The 21,211-nt window shown below is 48.5% G+C and overlaps 1 protein-coding gene across 19 annotated transcripts in view; it reads left to right on the plus strand.

The window, feature by feature from the left end:
• Positions 1–5,635: 5,635 nt before the first annotated feature.
• Positions 5,636–21,211, plus strand: part of MAP2 (microtubule associated protein 2) — a 66,967-nt gene continuing 51,391 nt past the window's right edge. For all 19 annotated transcript variants that reach the window (XM_086616076.1, XM_086616077.1, XM_086616075.1 and 16 more), the window contains exon 1: positions 5,636–5,897. In XM_086616076.1, the coding sequence (XP_086472202.1) occupies positions 5,636–5,897 (262 nt within the window). The remainder of the gene's footprint in view (positions 5,898–21,211) is intronic.

Raw genomic sequence — 21,211 nt, forward strand, 5'->3', positions numbered from 1 at the left:
AGTTAAAAATCTCCATTTATTCATATTGTGGAAGAACCAAAGTGTACTCTGTAGGTGGCTTTAATTTCCAGTTAGATCATTCCAGTGCTTTGAAAAGCAAGGAGGTTTGGAGAGGGAAGCTGTGCAGAGGGTGACTATGGGGAAAGACTGTTTCAGCGTGCCCCCTGGGATCGATCCTGTGTAGCACACTGGTGGGCAGAATTGCCCTGCAAAGCCCCGAGAGGGTCACGTAGTGCGGCTGCTTCTTGGAACGTTTTCCTGTCTGATCACGCCCGGGATAACCTATTATCTGCACACAGCACTTGGAGCTAGTGCTGTTTACGGTGCTCTTCCTGCCCTCTGTGCATCCTGCATCCAGGGTGACAAAGCCCAGGTAGCCACAAGTGCTGGCGAGTCTTTTTCCCCACCAGGATTGGCACGGGCTGTTCGGATGGCTGCTGGCTAGGGGCTGCGGGGCCTCGTGGGTCACACAAGCCTGCCAACTGCAATGCCTTCTCTAAAGCGCGCAGCAAGGGCTCGCGACGCCCGTTTGAAACTGTGCTTGGTGGAAAAATCCATGTGGAGTGTCTCACTCTGAGGTGTTCTCCTGGGAGCAGTCCTGTCCTTGTTCAGGGCTCGTTTCAGCGACTCTCCTGGAAACAAAAGACTCCACTGAGAAATTTGGTAGTCTTCCAGCTGCCAGGAAACATCCTGGCTTCCCAGCAGCTCTCCTTCCATCCTTCCGCCCCTCCGGCTCCCCGAGGCAGGAGAGATCTCAGGTAGGATTGAGCAGGGACTGCTTTCCCTGTTTTCTGATCAGGAGAAGCAAGGCTGTCATGGTGCCTCATCTTAAAATTTGCAGAAGGATTGCGTGCCATTTAATCCAGAGAGACTTGTGTTTCTTCACATTGGCGCCTTTGCTGACTGGTATTGCTTCTTCAGTGCTTTTGTCATCCTTATCACAGACCAATTTTATTGGTAATAAGTTTTTGCATTATTTCTTGTTTCAGTTATCACTTATAGTTGTCATGGTGCTGTTGTTATGGTTACCATCCCCTTCACCAGCTGAAATGCCTTTCCTCTCTCCTGCAGGAAGCAATTATGATTAGTGATAGATGGAGGGGTGTGAGGGTGTTCGATGAATGGTAAATGGTGTAAAAATGCTGCATTGTGGATTGAAACAGTTTGTCAAAAGAGTGGCGTTGGAGCAGGAAGGGATGTGCAGGGATTCTTCTGGCTGTTTAGCTAGAAGTGAGCTCTGTGGTAGATCTTGGTTCCACAGGCAGTACCATGATTTTGCCATTGCAAGAGAGAGGGCACTCGGGTAGAGATTTCTGGCGTTTGAGCGAGTCGATGCAGTCCCTGGGCATGGGAGCAAGGGCAGCCTGGCCTGCCGGGCAGCCGTGTGCCCCGGGACAGCAGGTGGGCTCAGTAGCACTGAGAAATGAGTGTCTGCTGCAGGGAGGAAGAGCTCTGTCGGTCAGGAGTGGCAGCTGAAAGACTTGTTCCCAGGGACCTGTTTGCTACCAGCGGAAAGGCAAGCCAGGGAGGAGCCAGAGCACGCTGTCTCATGGCAGCGTTTCTTATTCACCGGGCAAAAGCCCGTTTCTTAAAATTTCTTGTCATTCCATTCATTCCCAGACCTGTGAAAAACACAGGGCAGGATGAAGCCGCTGTGGTTGCATTAGCTCTGGCCGGTGTGCCACTGGTGTGTCCTGGTAGAGGTCAGCGCCGAGGAGCCCAGCTTTGTGCTTCTGGATGTGCCACCTCATCAGGACCGCGCAGTGTGAGCAGCGGCTCCTCTGGCCCTCTGCTCGCTCTCCGTGCCGGTGCTGCGGGGCTCATTGACTGCTTCGGAGGCTGGAGCCATCCCTCGTTCTAGGCTCTGGCAAGGAGCCAGATTGCTGTAAATTTTCTTCGCCTTTCACAGTGAGCATCCTTTGTTCAGCCTGTGGTCCAGGCGCCATCCGTTATTTTTCATCTATTTTGTAATCCAAGGTACAATCAAAAGGATTTTCTACAAAGAATGTGTGACTATTGACTCACTGTTTGCAGTGTGGAAATGGAAAAGCCTTTAAAAACACCCAAACACTGATAGAAGTGCGAGGAGATGAACACTGCCTGCATTTTTAACAGATGCAAGGTAGTATTTAGGAGGATATTCTTCCTTGTATTGCCTGGAAAGAGGGATCTAGCTGCAAGCTAATAACTGAAGCAGTGGACAAGGAAGAAATAAATCATATTTATTACAAATTATCAGAGAAACCTGTTTGTCCTTTATTAGGCTTGAGAGGTAGATTGGCTTCGGTTGAGAGAATGTATAATTCTGCCTAGTAATATACCGTATTACTAGAATTATGGTACTTAGGCATTTAGGATCAAGTCGTAGCTTTTCTTAATCATCTAGCAGCTTGTGGACCATGACCAGCATTTTAAGTAAGAGGGAAGCTAACATGATTCTTCAGATACCATGAGACTTTCTCCCCATCCATGCGGTTTGCTGTGATTCTTTTTGATCCGTGTGAGGCACATCGCTCACATCCAAAAATAATCAAAGATCCATGTTAACTGACATGAAAGGGTGAAATTTGAGTGCAAAGCTCTCCATGTGTTCATGGCATCTAAAATTAGCCCCCGTGTTCTGTAAACATGTGGAGAGTCCATGAAGGCAACAGCATGGCTTCGGGTACTACATACCACAGACTGAGCGTTTTGATGGGAGCAGGAGATTATTGCAATTTGTCCATCCAGATTTCCCTCCTTCTGTCTCTTGTTGCTTTTATTCTGGCCTCCTGGCCGTAACGTTTGCCAACTCTTGGTATGGCTTGTCAATATTTGAATGACCCGATTAATTTAATTCCATGGTATGCTAATGAAATGACAGAAAACCAGCTAACCCAGTGGTAAGAAGCACACCTGTACGTTCTGGATTCGAACCTGTGCTGCGGATGAATCACGCCGTGCAGCAGATAGTCATTGCTAAATTGCTGAGTACAAAGATGCATTGTGTGACTCACTCGCTGTGTTTCTACTACCATTATAAACTCTGAGAGCACTCGATGAATAACAGAGAGTCAAGAATGAATTCATCCATGTTTCACTCTGTAACCATCTATTATAAATACCGAGCCAAATTCTGCCTCCAGATACACACAGCTCTCATTGAAGCCTGCCCACTGTATTTATTTTTAAAGATAAAAGCACTTCTGTTACTTTCACAGAGGACTTCTGTGACACAGTCCATTGTAAGGATGTGAATATCCTTCCTCAAGAGCTTCAAGTGAAGCAGTGAGTGTCTGCCTGGAATAGGGAAGGGCACTTCAGGGATAATAGCCTCCAAGCTGCAGAGGTGGGATAATAGCTGTGACATTCATCCCAGTGATTTTTCAGAACCGTGTTCCCCGTACCTGGGTCTTGTGTAACCCTCTGTCTCCCTGCTGGGGCTCGGGGCTCTGCTCCTGGCTGACCCAGGGGCTGAGCTGCTGAAGCTGATGGGCAGGTTTGTGCTGATGCAGGGGCTCGCTGTCAGGTTCAAAGTGCACATGATTGGTGGGGAAAGCCTTGAGTCACGGTCTGTTTTTTTTAGGTTCCTTCCCCCCCCCCCCCCCCCCCCCCCCAAACTTCCTCAGGGGACGTAGATAAGAGTGTCTCCTTTTTTCCCAGAACAGGCTCTGTTCTGTCTTTGAACCCCAAAGGTCGGTGGCTTCGGATGTGTGCTACTCCCTCCCGTATGGAGGGAGACGTTTGTCCCATGCCTCACGTTTGGAAAGGCTCTGATGAGCAAATGTTCTCTGGTGTCGTGCAGTGAACAGACCTCGAGGCAGAGGGTGGTCTCTTGAGTACGTAGGAGGTGGCCTTAGCCCAGCTCGTTACCCCATCAGCTTCTGGTGCCATTCTGGCGGCTGCGTTAAGGCTCGGGCTGTGTATGCGGAATGGCTCGCTGGCGAGTCTCCTGTCAGGGCATGAAGGAGGAGGGGAAGGCCAAGGGATGTGGAGCATGTTTACTATTCCTGTGTTGACTGAGGCCTGTCTCACTGCCGCTGAGCCTCGTGATGCTGCTCAGCCCACCACTTCCATTACAGTTCAGAAGAAACGCTGGGCTCGAGGTTTCACCTGCTGCTGCAGTCTTTGTGCAATCAGTTATCCTCAGGGAATGGTGCTGGGTCGGGGTGGGAGCAGGCAGAGCCCAGGATGGTTCCACCAGGAGGCAAATGACTTAGTAGTCCTTTCTGGGGTGGAACTACAGTTTGAGTCACGTATTGTGAATGAAATCTAATTTTCATGATTCACCATGATTTTTAAATTTAAAATGGCTCTGACAGTTGATATTATTAAATGATCATATCTGATCAGAAAGGGCTCGAGTTACCAATTGTGAGTGATTATCTGACAAATAACAATAGCTTTTTCTCATGTTTAGAGGTTTTCTGCAAACTGACCTGACTCTGTGGAAATTAAGGTATTTTTCTGGTTTGTTTGGTTGTTTTTTGTTAGATGTCTGTGGGATATGTGCTCTGTCCAGTTTTGTGCCATCTTTTCCAGACTGCTCAGCCTCTGTCATACACATCTGGTTGACTGTGTTCAGCTGATTTCTTTTAGGTGTTTTTCTTTCTTCCAGGAAAAAAAAAAAGGCAAGCGCTTTTGGAAAAGGCCTGCTGGTTTTCACTTTGAAGTAGCTAGCTCAGATCAAACTTTTCTCTCCTCCCCAGAGATTATTTTATCATGGAAACATGGATTACAGCGTGTTGTCTTCCTAGGCATAGGAAGCTCCTCAATATGTGGTACATCTACGTTTTTCTGGGAGGAGTAGCCAAAGCCTATGGCTTGTGCAGTGGCTTCTTTTCCTGGCTTGGACAAATGGGAGCTAATTAGCAGGAGTGAAATACGTGTGAAGTAGCAAATAGTGATTAGTTTTGTTTATGTATAAATAATGGTAGTCATAAGAGAATGCACATGTTTGTGTGGGAAAGGACTGTTCCCCACGGGCTGTTTTGAACAAGAGGGAATGAGTGTGAATGTTCACAAAACAGCAAGTGAGAGGGCATGTAAACAGGGCCAAACAGCACATATGTTGGGGAACTCAGTGAATGTTCTCAAACACGGGTTCTGTCATGGCTGGCAGCAGATTGCACGTGCTGCAGAGGACGCATGGCCCTGCAGTTCTGTGCCTGCAGAGCACCCGCTCTCTGCACCTGCAATGGAAGTTGCAACAGCAGCTTCACTTCTTTCAGTAGTTGTGGCATTCTCCCCTTTATCGCACTGGGAAGGTGTCGTTGCGTTACGATGAACGATTCACTTCTGGTTAAGTGGGCCGACATTTGACTGTAATTAATGAGTTAAAATCAGATTAACAAAAGGGCAGCCCTCAAAAAACTGGTGCTAATAATTGCAAGGCAGATGGGAGCCAGAGAGGACTTGACCCGTATTTTTTACCACTTGTGGTTTGTTTTGGTTTTAAAGCAGTTTGCTCATGCCCGGGACAGACAGGCAGAGACACTTCTCTCATCTGCTGGACATGAGTTTCCCTGGCAGCGCTGCTGGCAGCGTGCCCGTGCTGTGCCCGGTGGCTGCCTGCTGGCCAGGGTCACGGTCCCCTGCCTGGAGCTGATCTCTCCCGCTCGTGTTGTTACAGGCCAGGCGGTGAAGGCGAGGAACCATGGCGGAGGACAGGAAGGACGAGGCCAAGGCACCACACTGGGCTTCAGGTCAGCTAACAGAGGCTGCTTCGCACCCACATTCACCTGAAATTAAGGAACAGGGTGGTGCAGGTGCTGGACTGGTCAGAAGTGCCAATGGATTTCCCTACCGAGAGGACGAGGAGCCGGGGCTAGGTGGCCATGAGCAGCCGGGGACGTACGCTCGGACCAAAGAGAATGGGATCAATGGAGAGCTGTCGACGGGGGACAGAGAGACTGCAGGTAATGCACCTCAATGCCCCACCACAAAACATGGGGGTTCTGCAGACCACTGGATGATATTTCTCCAGAGGGAAACATTAGCTGGAGCCAAACGTGCCCTGGGGCGTGGGAGAGTTGACGTGAGGGAGCTGTGCCTTGGAAGGGCACTCGCTCTTCAGAGCAAGGGCTGCATCTTCATCTGGGTTTGCGCAGCTTGTGTCCTTGCCCAGGATCCTGGGCAGTGTTCTGAGAAAACTTCAGGAACGACATGATGGTGCCTTAGTGCATCTTGGTAGATGGGACAGGGTCACCTCTCTGGGGACAAGAGAATGGGCTGGTGTAGAGCAGCCGCTCAGCTCCTCTGGGCTGGAAGGGAATAGGAGACTGCTCAACTGTTTGGGTAGCTCATGCTGCTCTTGCATGTGTTTGTGCTTGTGTGAAGGGTGGGTTCTCCTGTTATTGCTCACAAGTAACACCACCTTCTTGAAACCACCAGCTATTCACAAAGTAATGTGTTCCTCTATTCGACTGGGAATACCACAATTCAGCGTCAGCATCTATTCACCCTCGCCGGGGCATATTTCACTGGATACACACTGTGACTTTGCCTGTTTGTAAATTACGTTAGGATTTTAGAATTCAACTTGTTATTTGGGGGGAAAAAAAAAAAACCTGTGACTGTGTCAAAACGAAATATGCAAAGCAAGTTTCCTGTGTTAGAAATAAATGCTAATTCTTTCTGTGCAGAGTTCCCACTTCAAACCCCAAATGCACAGTGCAAGAGAAATTTCTCTTGTACAGACACAACTGCCCTGGGTGCATCCGTCCATGCATGCTAAAGAGATCTTTCTAGCAATGTTTGTTGGCTGTTGACAGCGTTTGGAGATGCCATCCATAATTTCTTAGCAGCTGGAGAATTCTAAGGCTCTTAGACCCTACAGTCATTTCATAAGCAATTGTGCTGGAAATGGATCTCTCTGCTAAAAGTAAATGGGTTTAGATTTCCAGTCTCTTCTTGTGGGTAGCCAAAACTTGAAAGCCAAAGATAAAAGAAATCCTGTGTAAGCATTCAGGTGAACACGCTGTTGATTGTTTGGGGGGTATAACAAGGTCTTGTCTCTGCTGTGACCCCACTTTGTGCTGTGCTTAGCCAGCAAATAAGTAGGAGCAGATGTACGGGAATCACAGAGGTAAGATGCTCCAGTTCTTAGGGATTGGTGTAGGCCATGGGAAGACTGAGTGTATTTCTCCTCTTTGCCACGGATTTTTCACACAATCTTGGATGAGTCCCACCCATACACATGGAGGAGTGGGAACAGCTTTAGAGGATGAAGAGGAATTTCCTCTGCTTAGAAAATGAAGAGAGAAATGACCTTCTCAGACTTTCTTAGGCTCAGGTTCTGAGCAGTTGTCAGTGTCTGAGAGACACCTGAACGTTTAATTGAGGAGTTTGCAGCTAATGGGTGAGGTGGGAACCCACTGCTGCCCATCAACGGGCATTGTAGTAGTGTATTTTCATGTTGCTTTTTGAGGCAAGGCGTTAAACAGCAGAACAAGTGAAAATGAGGCAATATGGCCTGGAGGAGGCTGCAGGACCGGGGACACGCACTTGCCAGGGGAACAAGACCGCTCTTGGTCTGGCTGAAGTTTGCTTCAGTCACCACTTTGTGGCCTCCTTTCCTCCTCCCCTGCTTTTTTCTCACTGTCTGCTTAGTTTGCAAGATCTCTGGTGTGGGAACTTACTGTCGATACATAAAGTTTTCGTTTGGGAGTCTTAATATAGCTTATCTTGTGGCATCTTTGTCCTTGAACACCAGAAACGTCCCTAAAACTGCTTACCTTCATGCATGAGTTCCTGGCTCTCTATAAACCTGTGCACTGCACACACGCACTGATTAAGCTCATGTTTAATTAATGCAATATAAACCATCTTAGGATACTTAAGATACATTTTTAATAATTTTTCTCTTTTTGAAGGAGAAACCTGTTGGCAGCTTCCCGTGGTGATAGAAGGGACTGGGTTGTGTGGTGCCATTTTACAGTAGTATTTTCTAGCTGTGTGTGCTTAATGCATTGTGAAGCAGGAAGTTTAGAGGCGGATTTTTTTGTGTTTGATTCCGAGATTGATCTCGAAATCAGGATTGCCATTTGCCACCAAATTCAGTTGTCTTTGCTGTGTTTGCTTGTATATTTTCACGGCAGCAGGGTGTCGTATCGCATAGGGTTTTTAAATGCCACTCTGATACACATAATTACCAATAATGTGAATCATTTAATCATTGGTAGTAGCTTACTGACTCCAAACAGCTGAGGAGAAAATGCACAGGAAACCAAGGCCGACAGAGATAATTAAGCCAAACCGTGGGTTTGAGTGGATTTACAGGGATTTTATTGTCCCTGGTGCGAGTCCAGCACCATAACCTAGGAAAATCTCTGGCTTCTCAGCCTTCATGTCAGGGTCTGTAAATCCCCAGCAACTGCAGCAACCAGCTCATGTGCAGCGGAGCACTGGTATGAACAGGACATTTCCCAGACAGCTGCCCGCCGCCCCGTCCCTGCTGCTGAGAGTTCAGTTGTGGTTTGAGGCATTGTTGCCTAAGGAAACTCTCTGGCACCTGACTGACCCAGGAGCTGGGATTTAGTCCTGAAATGGGCCTCCCCCAGGGAAAGGTACTCTGCAGCAGTGCAGCAGCCCCCTCGGGGCCCAGCAGAGCAGCAGGGTGCCCGTTTGCAGGGCTCGTGCTGTAAAATCTGAGGGCTGTGCGCTAAGGGGAGGGTTAGAGTCGGGCCACCGGGACAAAGGCACCTTATGCCAACCCTGGTGCAGAGGCGAGGGGTGGTACACGGGGGAGGAAACAACAGTTCTTGCCAAAACACATCCAATCCATCACTGCAACTGACGTTTTTAGGTTTGCACGGTTAAAATTTGCCTTCCTGTATATATGTGTGTCTCTCCCTCTTGGCGTCTGTCTAAGAGTTATTGAGTCTGACCTCAATTTTGGAATCCTCTGAATCTGGCTGTTGTGTTGCCCTTGATTGATCTGTCTCGGTATGGCGCTGGTAATGGCCGCATTATGGAGACACATCAATGGCCTCCTTTCAAATGGGCCGGTGGGAACGCGGGAGAGCGCACAGCGCTGTGGGCAGGGCAGCCTCAGGGCCTGATCCGGCATCCACAGAAGTCAAAGGCAAATACGTGCGAGAGAATAGCCCGAGTTTTTTGGCATAGCCCATAGGAAGCTGCTGTGGATGTGATGTAAGTAAGGGTGGTAAAGCAGTTATTCCTTTTTATATGTGTTTACGTGTATATGTACTTGGGCTGCCCCTGGCAGACTGGCTCAGCCCTGTCCTTCTGCCGGCCACAAGTCCCACGCTGCTCCCAAGGGTCTCCTCAAGACACCGTGCCTTTGGGGTGGTCTGCTGCACCTCGCAGCCCAAGATTCACTGAGCTTCAGTGTGCCCTCCCTGATGCATTCCTGTCCATGTCCTTTCTCACCTGCACACACACACACAGAGCATCTTTGGCAAGGATTTTGGAAGTACTAAAAGGGAAAGATGACATCCATAGCTCTTGTCAAGCCAAATGTTTTCATGTCACGTGAGAGGTGTGCTGCAAAGGAGGCGTGATAGCGTAATCTTCAGAAACTCACTCTGAAGTGGACTGATGTGGAAAGCTTTGGATTGAACCTCGTAGTAAAGCACAGGATGTTTGACTTGTAATGAAATATGAGAGTGGCAGCCTTTTTGCTTATTGAGAAGTTGTGGTCAGCTAGCCGGGAGGAAGCACTGAGGAGCAGTACAGATGCGCCGCAGCGTTCCCTGGAAACCAGCGATACAACGCAATCCGTTGTATTTGACTTGCAAGGAACATCAAGCTGCAAAGGTTTGGTTTTTTAAACTTAAAATGCATTTATTTTTCTTTTCAGTAATGTAATGACTAACGTGTCAAATTTATATAATTAGGGGTAGAAGTGGATAGATGCATCGTGAAGCATCTTCTACAAGATGTCTTTATGTACAGTGACTCAGCTGACTGACTGCTTGCTTCACTATATGCCAAATTAAGGTTTATAATCTGAGGGCGTTTGGATTACCCACACAGTTGTTTGATAAATTATTTTTTGACAGATGAAGGGGAAAGCATTTCCTGAAATCCTCTTACCAGAGCCTCAGGACAGCGGCTCTGTCCTGGTGTCAGTCAGTGTTAAGGACAGTAATGTGTCCTGCCAGGGTGACAAACAGAGCCCTTCATGAGCTGGCAGGGTACCCGAGCCGCGTGGGACACAGAGACTGCCAGAAAACTGTAGCAGGCTCCTGACGCAGCACAGCGGGCGCGCTGCAGGTTGAGCTCTCCTGCCTTGTTTCTCAGAGCCCTCGAGTCCAAGGAAGGGTGAGTGAGAGGGAGCCCGTGACAGGTGAATGGGAGAGGCCAGGATTTTTGGTGGCTGGGGGGACCCAGAGACTGGTGTGTGCTAGGCTGTAAGTGAAACAGGAAGAGCAGGGAGCCCTAGGCCTGCGAAGAGGAACGAAGGAGTTGGGAGTATTGAGCTGAGGAAGGAGTAGGGGGCTTGAGGGGTGGTGGGAGAACAGACCCAGCAGCGGGAGAGCTAGGAGGGGCAAAGGGCCGGGAGTTGGTGAGATGAAAGCTGTGAGGGAGCAAAGCGGCGGCAGGAAGTGGCAGGGAAAGAAGGAAAAATTGAAGATCAGGTAAGGGCAATAGAAAGCGATTCAATTTTATCTGTTCATCCAGAACCAACACAGAGCTTTTGCGTGATGGCAGATATTACCTCAGAGAAGAGGGGGTTCAGACAGCAGGAACAGCACGGTCTGCAGGGAACAACCGAGGAGAAAAGTGGGAAGGGGCAATTCCTGTTACAGCCCTCAGTGTAATTTATTCTAGTTCAGCCGTTTGTTTTAGGTTTTGTTCAGCCAGACTAAATGGGCATCTGCAACAAATCTACTCCTGCGACCAGCTACTCTTTACATAAGCGTATTTAAATAAGCTGCAGGGAATGTCAGCCTGAAAGACTGCCCTGTTATGGCCAGTAAACACTTGAGCGGAGGTGAAGAGTTCCTTTAGGTTGGCTGTGCAAAAAAGCCATGGCCAATATAGGGACCATGCTGCTTTCGACCACCCGGCAGCATGTCAAGGAAAGAGTTCGTATGCCATCATCTTTCCTAGCTTTGCCTTACAGTAGCCACTCTGCAGGCAAATAGGATCTTGTTCCCGGCCCTCACCGCCGCTGCGCTGTTAGAAAATCACCATGACACTTAGTTCTGCCGGCTCAGGGCGCTCAGCCCGCGAGGGCCGGGGCTGGAGCTGCAACGGCAGGACTGCAGCTCTGTGCATGGGCTCGGTGAACGTAACGGCATCTCCAGGCTGGAGCTGCACCGAGTCATCCCTTGGTCCCGTGGTGCCTTAATGGTCTTTTTTCCCCTCTGGTGATTTCTTGTTTAATCTTCTTTTCCTTGTGTGTCTTTCTCTCTCTTGCCATACAAGTGATAATACTCAGAGGGCACTGCCAGTAAACATACAAAGAGGCCTTCTTTGTACAGAGGCCTTTTTAGTCTTTCTTTCCAACAAGACTGCTTTGTCAGAGCTTTCCTATTTGTTTGACTGTTCGCACTGGCCATCCTGCTGCTGCCCAAGCCCTCCTGGACTTACCAGAGCCCCCGCCAAACTCCCTGAACGCCTGTTCCCCAAAGGAGCCTCCCAGTGGTGTTGTCAGATGTGCATTTTCAGCAAGCTGCGTGTCTCGAGCGACATAGACAAAATGCACAGAAGGATGCAAAATCAATGACATTCAAAAATGAGGGTGATTGCTGTATTTTTCCCATTTCAGTTGTTTATTTTACAGAGCTGGAAGAATGCATCTTACCATGTCTTTGATGGCTCCCGTGGGAAAGAAGTTGTTAATTAGGCATTTTGATCTCCCTCCCTTTGCCCAGGAAATGTGACAGTAATTACTGTGCACCATCGTCTTTGCCAATTTAGATACAGGCAAACATACTAGACTTCTGAAACTTCTCTTCTCTGTGTTACAAGTAATACAAATGTCATTTTCTGGGACACATTGTTGAAATTTAGACACTTTCAAATTATAATGCTGAAGACAGCAGAGACAGCGGAGCCTCTTTGGGGCACTTGTAGATAAATGTTTTTTTTTTACCACTCTCTGTTAAGCTTGCTGTAGAGATCCATCTCAGTTCCATCTCAGTTGTTCTTCTGCAGAGGACCAGGAATAAAGCCACAGAAATTGTATTTCCCATGTGTCCCCTACTCTCGGCTATCTTCTCTCTGACTCTAAATGTTCACTGACTGCTACAGAGACCAGTCTCTGCAGGTTTTTCTGTGACTGGCACTATTGGTCCCTAAATCCAGTAAGACACCCTATTTCGCCCAACCATAACCTCTCTGAGTGGCTGGATCTGCCTTCCCGCCTCCTGTTGGGACTTCAGAAAGGAGTCAGTCCGTGACTGAAATGTATTGGTAGAAGCTGGAGGGTCTGGCACGGTTTGGAGCAGTGCAAGCGTGCAAAAGTTACTGCCTGGAAGGGAGTTGGGTGAGATAACCCAGTGTACAGTGCTGTTGACTCCCATGGCTGGGAGTCAGACACCTGGAGAAGTTCAGGCATCAGTCTCTCTCATCCCTAAAGCTCCTCTAATAACGTCAGTGCGTGGTTCAGGTTCACTTTTGAAAACCATATCTCAAACAAGGTGCAGGAACACCATTAGAGTCAGCTGCTGCCTTGTGCCACGTCAGCATTGATTCTGACCAGGAGAAGGCATCAACCAGCCATTTCCTTCGGGCTCCCTGTTGGTGTTTCGATTCACTTTGGCATTTTCTTGTTACGGTATGAGCATCGTAAGAGGGAATTGCATAAGCAGCTGTGCTTCCTTCAGAGTAAGAGCGAAATGCCTGCGAGCGTGTTGGCCTGGCAACCAGCGTTCACTCAGTGCCGTCAGCATTCTCGGAAAATTTAATCGATAACAACCTCAGAGATGCAACAAGGAGCAACGAGGCTGGGATATGGAGGAAATATCTTTCGTAACATGTTGTTCCAACCACACTGGTAATTCAGACTGTATGCCACGAGCACTGTTTATCAAAGTTGCCTTTTGACAACATCTGCAGCTGTTCTTGGGGGGCTGCTGTAGCCAGAATAGCTATTGTTGCTGGAAGATGACTATCCTGTCAAATACAGAACACTTCCTGGGAGTTAAATTTTTGCTTTTGTCTCCCCTATTTGTGGACAAAAATTTGCCCTTTGTCTGTTCACCTCTGCCCTTCCTCCCCACTGCCCGTGTTCGGCCACCTGCTCTGGTGGGGGCTGTAGATGCAGTCTTTGCTGTGCCCACGGGCCGGACCTCGACCCTGCCGTTAGCCGAGTGACCAGCGGGGCAGTCGCGTGGCCTGTCGTGCCGGAGTCCTTCTCAGCGTGTGGTAGGGGATAGCTTGTGCGTCCATTAGATAAAGTAGACAAGGCTTGTAAAAGCCAGGAGAAATGCAGACAGGTGCCAAGAGAGCTCCCACGGCTCATTCAGGGTGGCACGGCCCTGGGCAGGGCTGCACACTGCCTCTCTGCGGGCTCCTGCCCTCTGGGCTGGGCTCAGCTCTGTCCCTCGCAGGGATGAGCGTGTGGATGGCTATTCCCTGTCATGCCTGAAGGGAAGCTGTCATGGTCTCAGTCCCCAGGATGGCAGCAGAAAGGACATGCAGGAGCACTGGGCAATATTTGGCAGTGGTCTTCGCCATTGCAGCTGGAGGGTGGTATTGCTGGGGACTGTGCCAGCGTATAATTTTTCCATTCCAGTTTTGATCTGAGGGCAGGAAGATTTGGAAGAAGGTTCATTACCAGACAACAGAGCCTTGTTTTGCAGACACACAGCTGCTATTGTTTCAGGCAGAGCTGAAATGGCATCATCTTCTCCAAAGTCACCTTGAAAGAGAAGGAGCAGGTTCTTAGCTACAGCCCGGGATGAGCTGATGGGCATTGCCCACCGCATTTCTTGGCCCCTTGCCCTATCCATAGGCGATTACCGGCTCTTGGGGTCTCACACACTGTGGAGCAGAAGAGCCTGGAGCCATCAACCTGCTCAGCCCCACGCTTCACAAATCCCTTCCTCCCCTTTCTCCATTACAGACGCTTGTGTGCAGCTTGGGGCACTTCCCAGCCCTGGCTAACTGCAGGTCAGCCCAGCGCAAGGCATAGCTCCCCACCGTCCCCGGGTGCCTCTGGTGGAGACAAGTCCTCCCAGCATGCAGAAGGACGTCTGCCCTTCCCCACGCAGCTGGGCACAGGTTTAACTTTTGGCAGAGAGGGAGTAGGTACCATCACATCCCTTAGAAAAATGAGAGTGGCACAAACAGTCTGCTGCTCCTGCGTGGAGGGCCAGGCGTTGCAGATTCCTTTTTTCGACGTTGCCATGCCAACACATCCCTGCGCGGATTGAGATCTCTTTTTGAGCTCCACAGAGAGAAAGTATGTAGCCTGGGAGCTTATTTAGCATTCAGGAGTGCACAGCCTCTCTGTAACGGCGCTGAGCCACAGCCAGGGTGTCTGACAGAGCAACGGAGGATTTGATTTTTCTTCCTTTTCCTTCAGTGTTTGCTTCTCAAGGTTAAGGGAGACGGGGTATATGGGGAGAGAGACTGGGAGTGCTTTGCAATGGAGACCTTACTCTGCTGTCCTTCCTGAGGCACGACTTCTGTGGAAATGAAAAGGAAATACTACTTTGGGGCGTATTTACAGTGCAAAATACATGTACGAGAGAGAGAGAGATAGAGATATGCAAATTTCTTGGTTTGACTAACCCCGATGAGCTACTCTGTGTTAAAATTAGAAAGCAAAGGCAATCTGGGTTTTAATTGGAGCGAGGAACTCAAAAGATTAGCAGGAAGCCAGGGACAAACCCTCTGTCTTTGTCTTCCCTGCTGTTTTTGTCAGTGAGGTTCTAACACAGAGAAAGAAATCACCCCTGCTTGTGATAGACTCATACCCTGAGTAAGGACAGCAATACTTAGTGTGTATTGGTGTTTTGGTTTGGGTTTTTCCGTTTTGTGAAGTTGCTACTGGTAGATTCACTGCTCACTTTAAATTAAGTCCTTACAATGATAATTAATACGAGTTTGCCTGCCTTTGCCAGCTGAAGGGATGGGAATCAGCATAAAGCGGCTGGCATTAGCTGGCAGATGAGCACTGATAATCCAGTGCCTGTCTGTACCAGCTGTGAAAAGGTTGATCTGGAAATTCAAAGGCAGAACTCAAAGTGAGAGGGCTACGTGCTGGTTTTGACTCTGTCGTTTGTTCCTTGGGAGATGCTGAGCAAAACATATTTACATTTTCCTGTGCTGTTTCACAGGCTGACTGCAGAGCGGAGTCAGTGGTGCTTGGAAAACCCTTTCTGAGGTGATGGCTTAGAAATGCAGCCTTGGTTATTTTTTGGGGTTTTGTTAGTACTGAGGCATTCCTTATGACATGCAAAAAGTGCCGTAAACTCGAGGCATCCCAGCTGTGTACATTAGGTCATGTGAGTGAATCCTTCTCCTATGTGTGGAAAATACCTGGTCAAAACTTTGATAGAACGGTTTGGATTGGAAGGGACCTTGAAGATCATCCAGTTCCAACCTCCCTGCCACAGGCAGGGACGCCCTCCACTACACCAGGTTGCTCAAAGCCCCATCCAACCTGGCCTTGAACACTTCCAGACATGGGGCAGCCACAGCTTCTCTGGGCAACCTGTGCCAGTGCCTCACCACCCTCAGAAGGAAGAATTTCTTCCTTAGATCTCATCATAATATTCCCCTCTTTCAGTTTAAAGCCATTGCCCCTTGTCCTGTCACTCCATGCCCTTGCAAAAAGTCCCTCTCCAGCTTTCTTGTAGCCCTTTTAAGTACTGCAAGGCTGCAATACGATCACCCCGGAGCCTTCTCTTCTCCAGGCTGAACAGCCCCAACTCTCTCAGCCTGTCTTCAGAGGAGAGGTGCTCAGCACACAGTATGCGGAAAAATAACTGTAAGATATCATTATCTCCAAGGCAGGAAAACCTGTTAACTGCTTCCCAGAGAGTCATTGTCACTCAGGACTGAGTAGACTGAATATTTCATGGAAATCCGTTTCACCTGGAGGCACTGTATACTTTGGGAGGGGAAAATAAACCCCAGGTATTTCACTTTTTTGTTCCTATTTCTTTCCTTGAGACTAATTCATAACGATACATGATCAGTTCAGTACAGCTCCCAGCAACCTATATAGCCTATGGCAGTGATGATGGAACTAATTTACAGTCTGGTCCTCCGTCCATGCAGCCCGTGCATCTGGCGAGACAGATACATTAATAAAGAGGAGCAGAAGCATCAGCTGCCAGTGCTGCCCAGATGTGACAGTCTTGCTGATGTGCCAAAACTGTTTTCATCCATAGCCTTGCTCCATATACGACAGAAGGAAAAGGCTTCTGCGGTGACTATTGCTTTTTACCCCAAAGCCAGGGGATGTGCCAAAGCCAGGGCAACGCGGCCTGCACAGGTTCTTGGTGAGCTGTAAAGAGAACTAATCGTGAGCTGTTCTGTCCAGAAGTTTTCTCTTCCCTTGCACTGTCATCCTTTCTATCTATTTAAGAATACATTGTCTTTGAAACAGTTGCTCTGTCAGCTTTTCCTTCTTTTCCTCTCTTTTCTCACTTATGTTGCTTTGTGCTGCTTTTTTTTTTTTTCTTGTTCTGTGTTCTCCGAGCTTACACCGGATGGCTGGGATAATATCCTCTGTGACCTTGAATTTCCACAGCCACTCCTCATTTTCAGTACACTTGAGAGCTCTGCCTCTGGATGCAGATCTCTCCTGGGGGCTGCAGTGACCCAAACCCTGATCTCAGCTCTCCCCACAGCACCCAGCCATCCCCAGCACCATGGCTGTGAAAGCTTGCAGACTTTTAAGTGTCCAGAGAAGAAAGCTCCATCAGAAAAAGTGGAAGAGCTAGTTCAGAAGGTGCACTGAGGGCTTTTATGTGCATCTCTTGCACTTCCCTTCCAGAAGATTAGGTGCGCATTTCTCTTTCCTAATCACTTTGTCAGCTCAGAGGTGTGGGCCAGTGGCCTCCAGTGGACGGGAGCAGGTTGTGTGAGTGGCCAGGGATGACTCGGGGTCAGAGACAGTGACCCAGCAGAGATGAGGCTCCCTCGGCTGGCGTAGTGCCGGAAGGGAGGGATGGCAGAACTGCTGAGCAAGGCTGAGAACTGCTCTGAAAATCCACCCACGTCGTGACCTCTGCGGGACTTGCTTAATTTGTATGTGACGCGGGACCTATTCTGCTCCACCTGTCTGGGGGAACACTCGCACGTGCTCGGCTGCAAATACACAACACCGTTGCTCACAGTCGGCAGGAGAACGGCGTGTGCCTTGGTCTGGGAGCTGGGAAGGGATTAGGAGTGCAGCTCTTGCTGCATTGCAGAGCCAGCTGCTTGAGCAGGGCTGGACAGGCAGCCTGAGCCCTGCGGTGACAGGGCACAGTATTGCTGTGTTTCCTGTGCCGCCATATCCCCTGACAGAGCCAAAGTTCTGTGGCATTGGCAGAATGATCATCAGTCCTTCTGCACCAGTCACGACTAGAAATCCCACCCAACGTGTGCGCAGGTTAATTTTAAACTTAAATTCAGCAGAGTTCATATAACATACTTTGAATTCTTTTTTAGAGAGATCACAGGAAATACTGTAAAAAGTGTTTAAAATCAGCTCAAAAGGAGCTAAAAATGGACTTTAAGGGACATGTTCTCACCTCCTGCTGTACGTGGCTGAAGCTCCACTGACTTCTGTGGGAGTTCTTAAAAGTCTGTTTGTTTAAAATCCTAACTTGTGCTGAAGTTCAAAACAAATATTGATTTAAAAGTGAGTCACCTGTTATGTGTATTTACTTACACTCAAAGGATTAAATATGTGGTTTGTTCTTTTGAAGCCAAAGTGGTTTCTTCTGCATGATTCTTAAGGAGTTTGTGTTTTAATGGAAGATAGAGCTGCTTCATACGTGCGAGTGATGTTTTTAGCTCATACCAAGCCCTGGGAAAGGCAGTGGGACCTCACTGACTGCCCTGGCTGATGGTCTGGAGTCGTCTGCTTCAGTATTGCACGTTAGCTGTAAATTGTGTTTCCACCGCATCAGACAAACCAGAACTGATTAGCTTTTCCCACCTCTGACTTGGCTGGGAAATGCTGACAGTGGTAAATATTTTGTTCCAGGCAGTAGAGTTAAGAAGATACGACTCAGGGGATGCACAGGGAGCAAGTATTTGCAGTAATGAGGACTCGTTTTAAAAGCGTAGCTTTATTGTACTGACGTTTGTGTGACTCCTTTTTAACAGACTTTTGTATTTCAAGGTGGAGAAGTGCGGGGACTGATCCCGTGGTGTTTTGTCTTACAGCTGCCAGACAGCACAGCAGAGGCCTCTGCTTAAAGAATGTGCACTGGGGGCTGGGGAGTGGGAGGAGGGAGCTCACTGGAGACTTGCTCCTGACTCCCAGCACAAGCTCACTTTGGATTCTGCCACTTGTGTGCCTTGGAGATTTGGACTTGGACAACTTGGACAGTTGTCCAGCTCCCTCGCTGAAGGTGATGAGGAAGATGCGGTCAGGGCAGCGGAGCTGATGTACATGCAGAAGGTGTGGAAGTGGTCCAAGGACAGACAGCCTGAGCCCTGGGCTGCTGCTTCCCCGGAGGCTGCAGAGCAGCCGGGGTCCACGGGAAAGCCGCCCTCCAGCCCCATTTGTACCAGAGCACAATTGGTCTGACACAGCTCGGCTGCAGCCAGGACACCAGTTCTGCCCCAGATTTACCCAGATGTGTTAAGGGGCTGGCAAATGGTGATTCAGATTTACAATCTTGAGTTTCAGGAGAAGGTAGGAGGGGCTGTCGAATACCTGAGTTACCCCAGAACGCGGAGGCGTGAGCTGTTTGCTGTGGGACTCACCAGGGTGTGAAGCTGCTGTGTCGAGCATCGGGCTGTAGCTCCCCTGGAACACTCTCCTCACACGGTCACTCAATGCATCTTTCCCCAAAGGTCATCCACATGTTCATACCTTTTGAGTTTCAATGCATTAAACAACTAAAGCTCTTTCTTTCCCAAAACACAAGCCTTTTCTGAGCTGTTCCGTTGGTTAGCTGGTAAATCCTCGTGATTAAATTAATCTGTCACTATCCTCATTGATGTACAGTAGCTTAAAGTCAATGAGTTTATTAGGGAAATAATACTTGTCAGTTATGGGTTTGTTTCATTTAGCTTAAAAGCTGATGTTCCCATTATTGGCCTTCGTACCTCCTGCCAATTACTGTTGATTTTGCCAACATCCAGATCAAGGACCTACTTACAGCAAAATATTTACACTCAAGAAAGCCATTTGAGAGCAAATATTTGAATTCTCTAAAGCTATGTTACTGCTTTTTTCTCCAATCGCAAGCACTAATCTGTTGGTGCTATTTGGGATTTTTGTGACTTATTCATACTGCTTTCACTGCTGCTGGGTGTTTTTCTTTTAGCCTGAGTGCAAAAGGCAGTATTTAAAGTTGTCATGGTCCCAATGATGAAGTCCAAGATGTGTCTTAATTTTTTCCATCAGAAATGTGACTGAGCAAAGCCCACATCTTTTTTCCCCAGCATTTCAGCAGTCTTGACTCAAACAAGAGTCATCTACCAGCTTCCAGGAGAGCTGAGCGTGAATTCAGGACCTGTCCTTAGGGGACTGGCTAATGCCTCTAAACAAATCGAATAGCTATTTGGCTTGTAGTCCTGCTGCACTCGGAATTGCAGTACCCGGGGGAAAAAATCCATAGGTCCTGTTTGCGTTTCAAATCGTCAAAGATAGCAAATAGCCACTTTGTATCTTTCCTTTCTGGAGGAATATATTTGGGGTATTTTGCCTCACGAAGCAGCGCAGGTTGCTCTGTGCTTTTGTTGTTGACTCGATTCCGCCGTGCCAACAATTAGTGCTGGTTACCTTGGAAACAGCTCTGCACCCCACTGAGGATTTTGACAGGCACATTTTAACTGAAATTGCTTTGTTTTCCCAATTCTGCGAGCACACATGTAGCTACTCCTTTTGCTGTGCTCTGCCTGTGTTCCTTCCCTAAAACGTAGCAAAATTAATGAAACGTATTATTTTATCCTTTCTATCTGTTTGCATCTACCTTTATCCCTGTTTTAGCCGTGGTGCTCCAGGAGCATTAATTACCCGTTACTTTAACTAGGCTCACTGTTAATTTTCTTGGTAGGTGTCTGAGGGGTGACATTGTGAATGCACGGGGAGTTTCGACAGAATTTTCAGTCTCCTCCTCTCCGTCCCACCTTCCTATCATCCCTTTCCTTCATTTTTGGTTTTGTGTTTTTTTTTTTCCTGGAGTGTTTGTTCTGCCATGGAGTTTCAGTACCTTAAACGTCGTTTATGACTTAAGTTCTGCTTTGCAGAGACCAGATGGCATCTTCCATGGCTACAGCAAGTTCTAGATCTGCTGCCACCATGGAGATATCAGATAGAGCCGTTGCTAGAAAGAGCGAGGGGTGATGCTGCTCTGCTCTGGGAATAGTGTCCCGGTGAAACTGTAGGGATGTGAAATGCTTTTTCTTTTTAGGAAGAGCTTTCTCTGTTGCTTTGAAATGGCTGCTCAAGTGGGACGAAGCAGCAGACAGGTGAGCTGAGCGAACTGGCTGAATGTCAGAAACGGGCAACTACAGTTGGGGAAGGAGAAGAGCTGGGGAGACAAACTGGGGTCTGAGCGGAGCAGCTCTGGCTTGAGAAATCCCTCCTGCCGTTGTGTGAGCTGATGAGCCCTCCATTCCCCAGGCCGAGCCGTCCCGGCCCCGGCTCCTCTGCCAGCAGCATCCCTGCGGCAGCGCCGGGCACGCACCCGCGAGGCAGGAAGATGCCGTGAGCCCTGGCTGTAAGAAGTTTCTCCGGTCAAAAACAATCTTCAGAATAAGAACACAGCATTGCATAGAGGGGTGGGAGGGAGAGAGGAGATGATCAAAGGTACTGCTGGATGAGGGCTGTCAGAGGCAGATATATGAGCCGGAGCGTTTTCACCCAGGAAGTGGTGTTCATAGCAAACTCAGCTCCTCGACGCATTGAGCCTGCGGTTAGGGTAGGTTGGAAGAGAAAAAGTGCCTGGGGCTGAAGGAAAACCATAAAAAAGGGCACAAAGGGAACAGACACCACACATCACTGCAGAGATGTGTCACACATCTAATTTTTGCTCTTGCCTTTATAGTTGCCAATTATTTCTAATGTTTTTTTGGAAATATTTGGTGAAAGCTGAGACATCTTTAAAAAAGACTCTTGCCACCATCCATACAT

This window comes from Tauraco erythrolophus, chromosome 8 (genome assembly GCF_009769465.1).
Source record: "Tauraco erythrolophus isolate bTauEry1 chromosome 8, bTauEry1.pri, whole genome shotgun sequence".
Lineage (NCBI taxonomy): Eukaryota > Metazoa > Chordata > Aves > Musophagiformes > Musophagidae > Tauraco > Tauraco erythrolophus.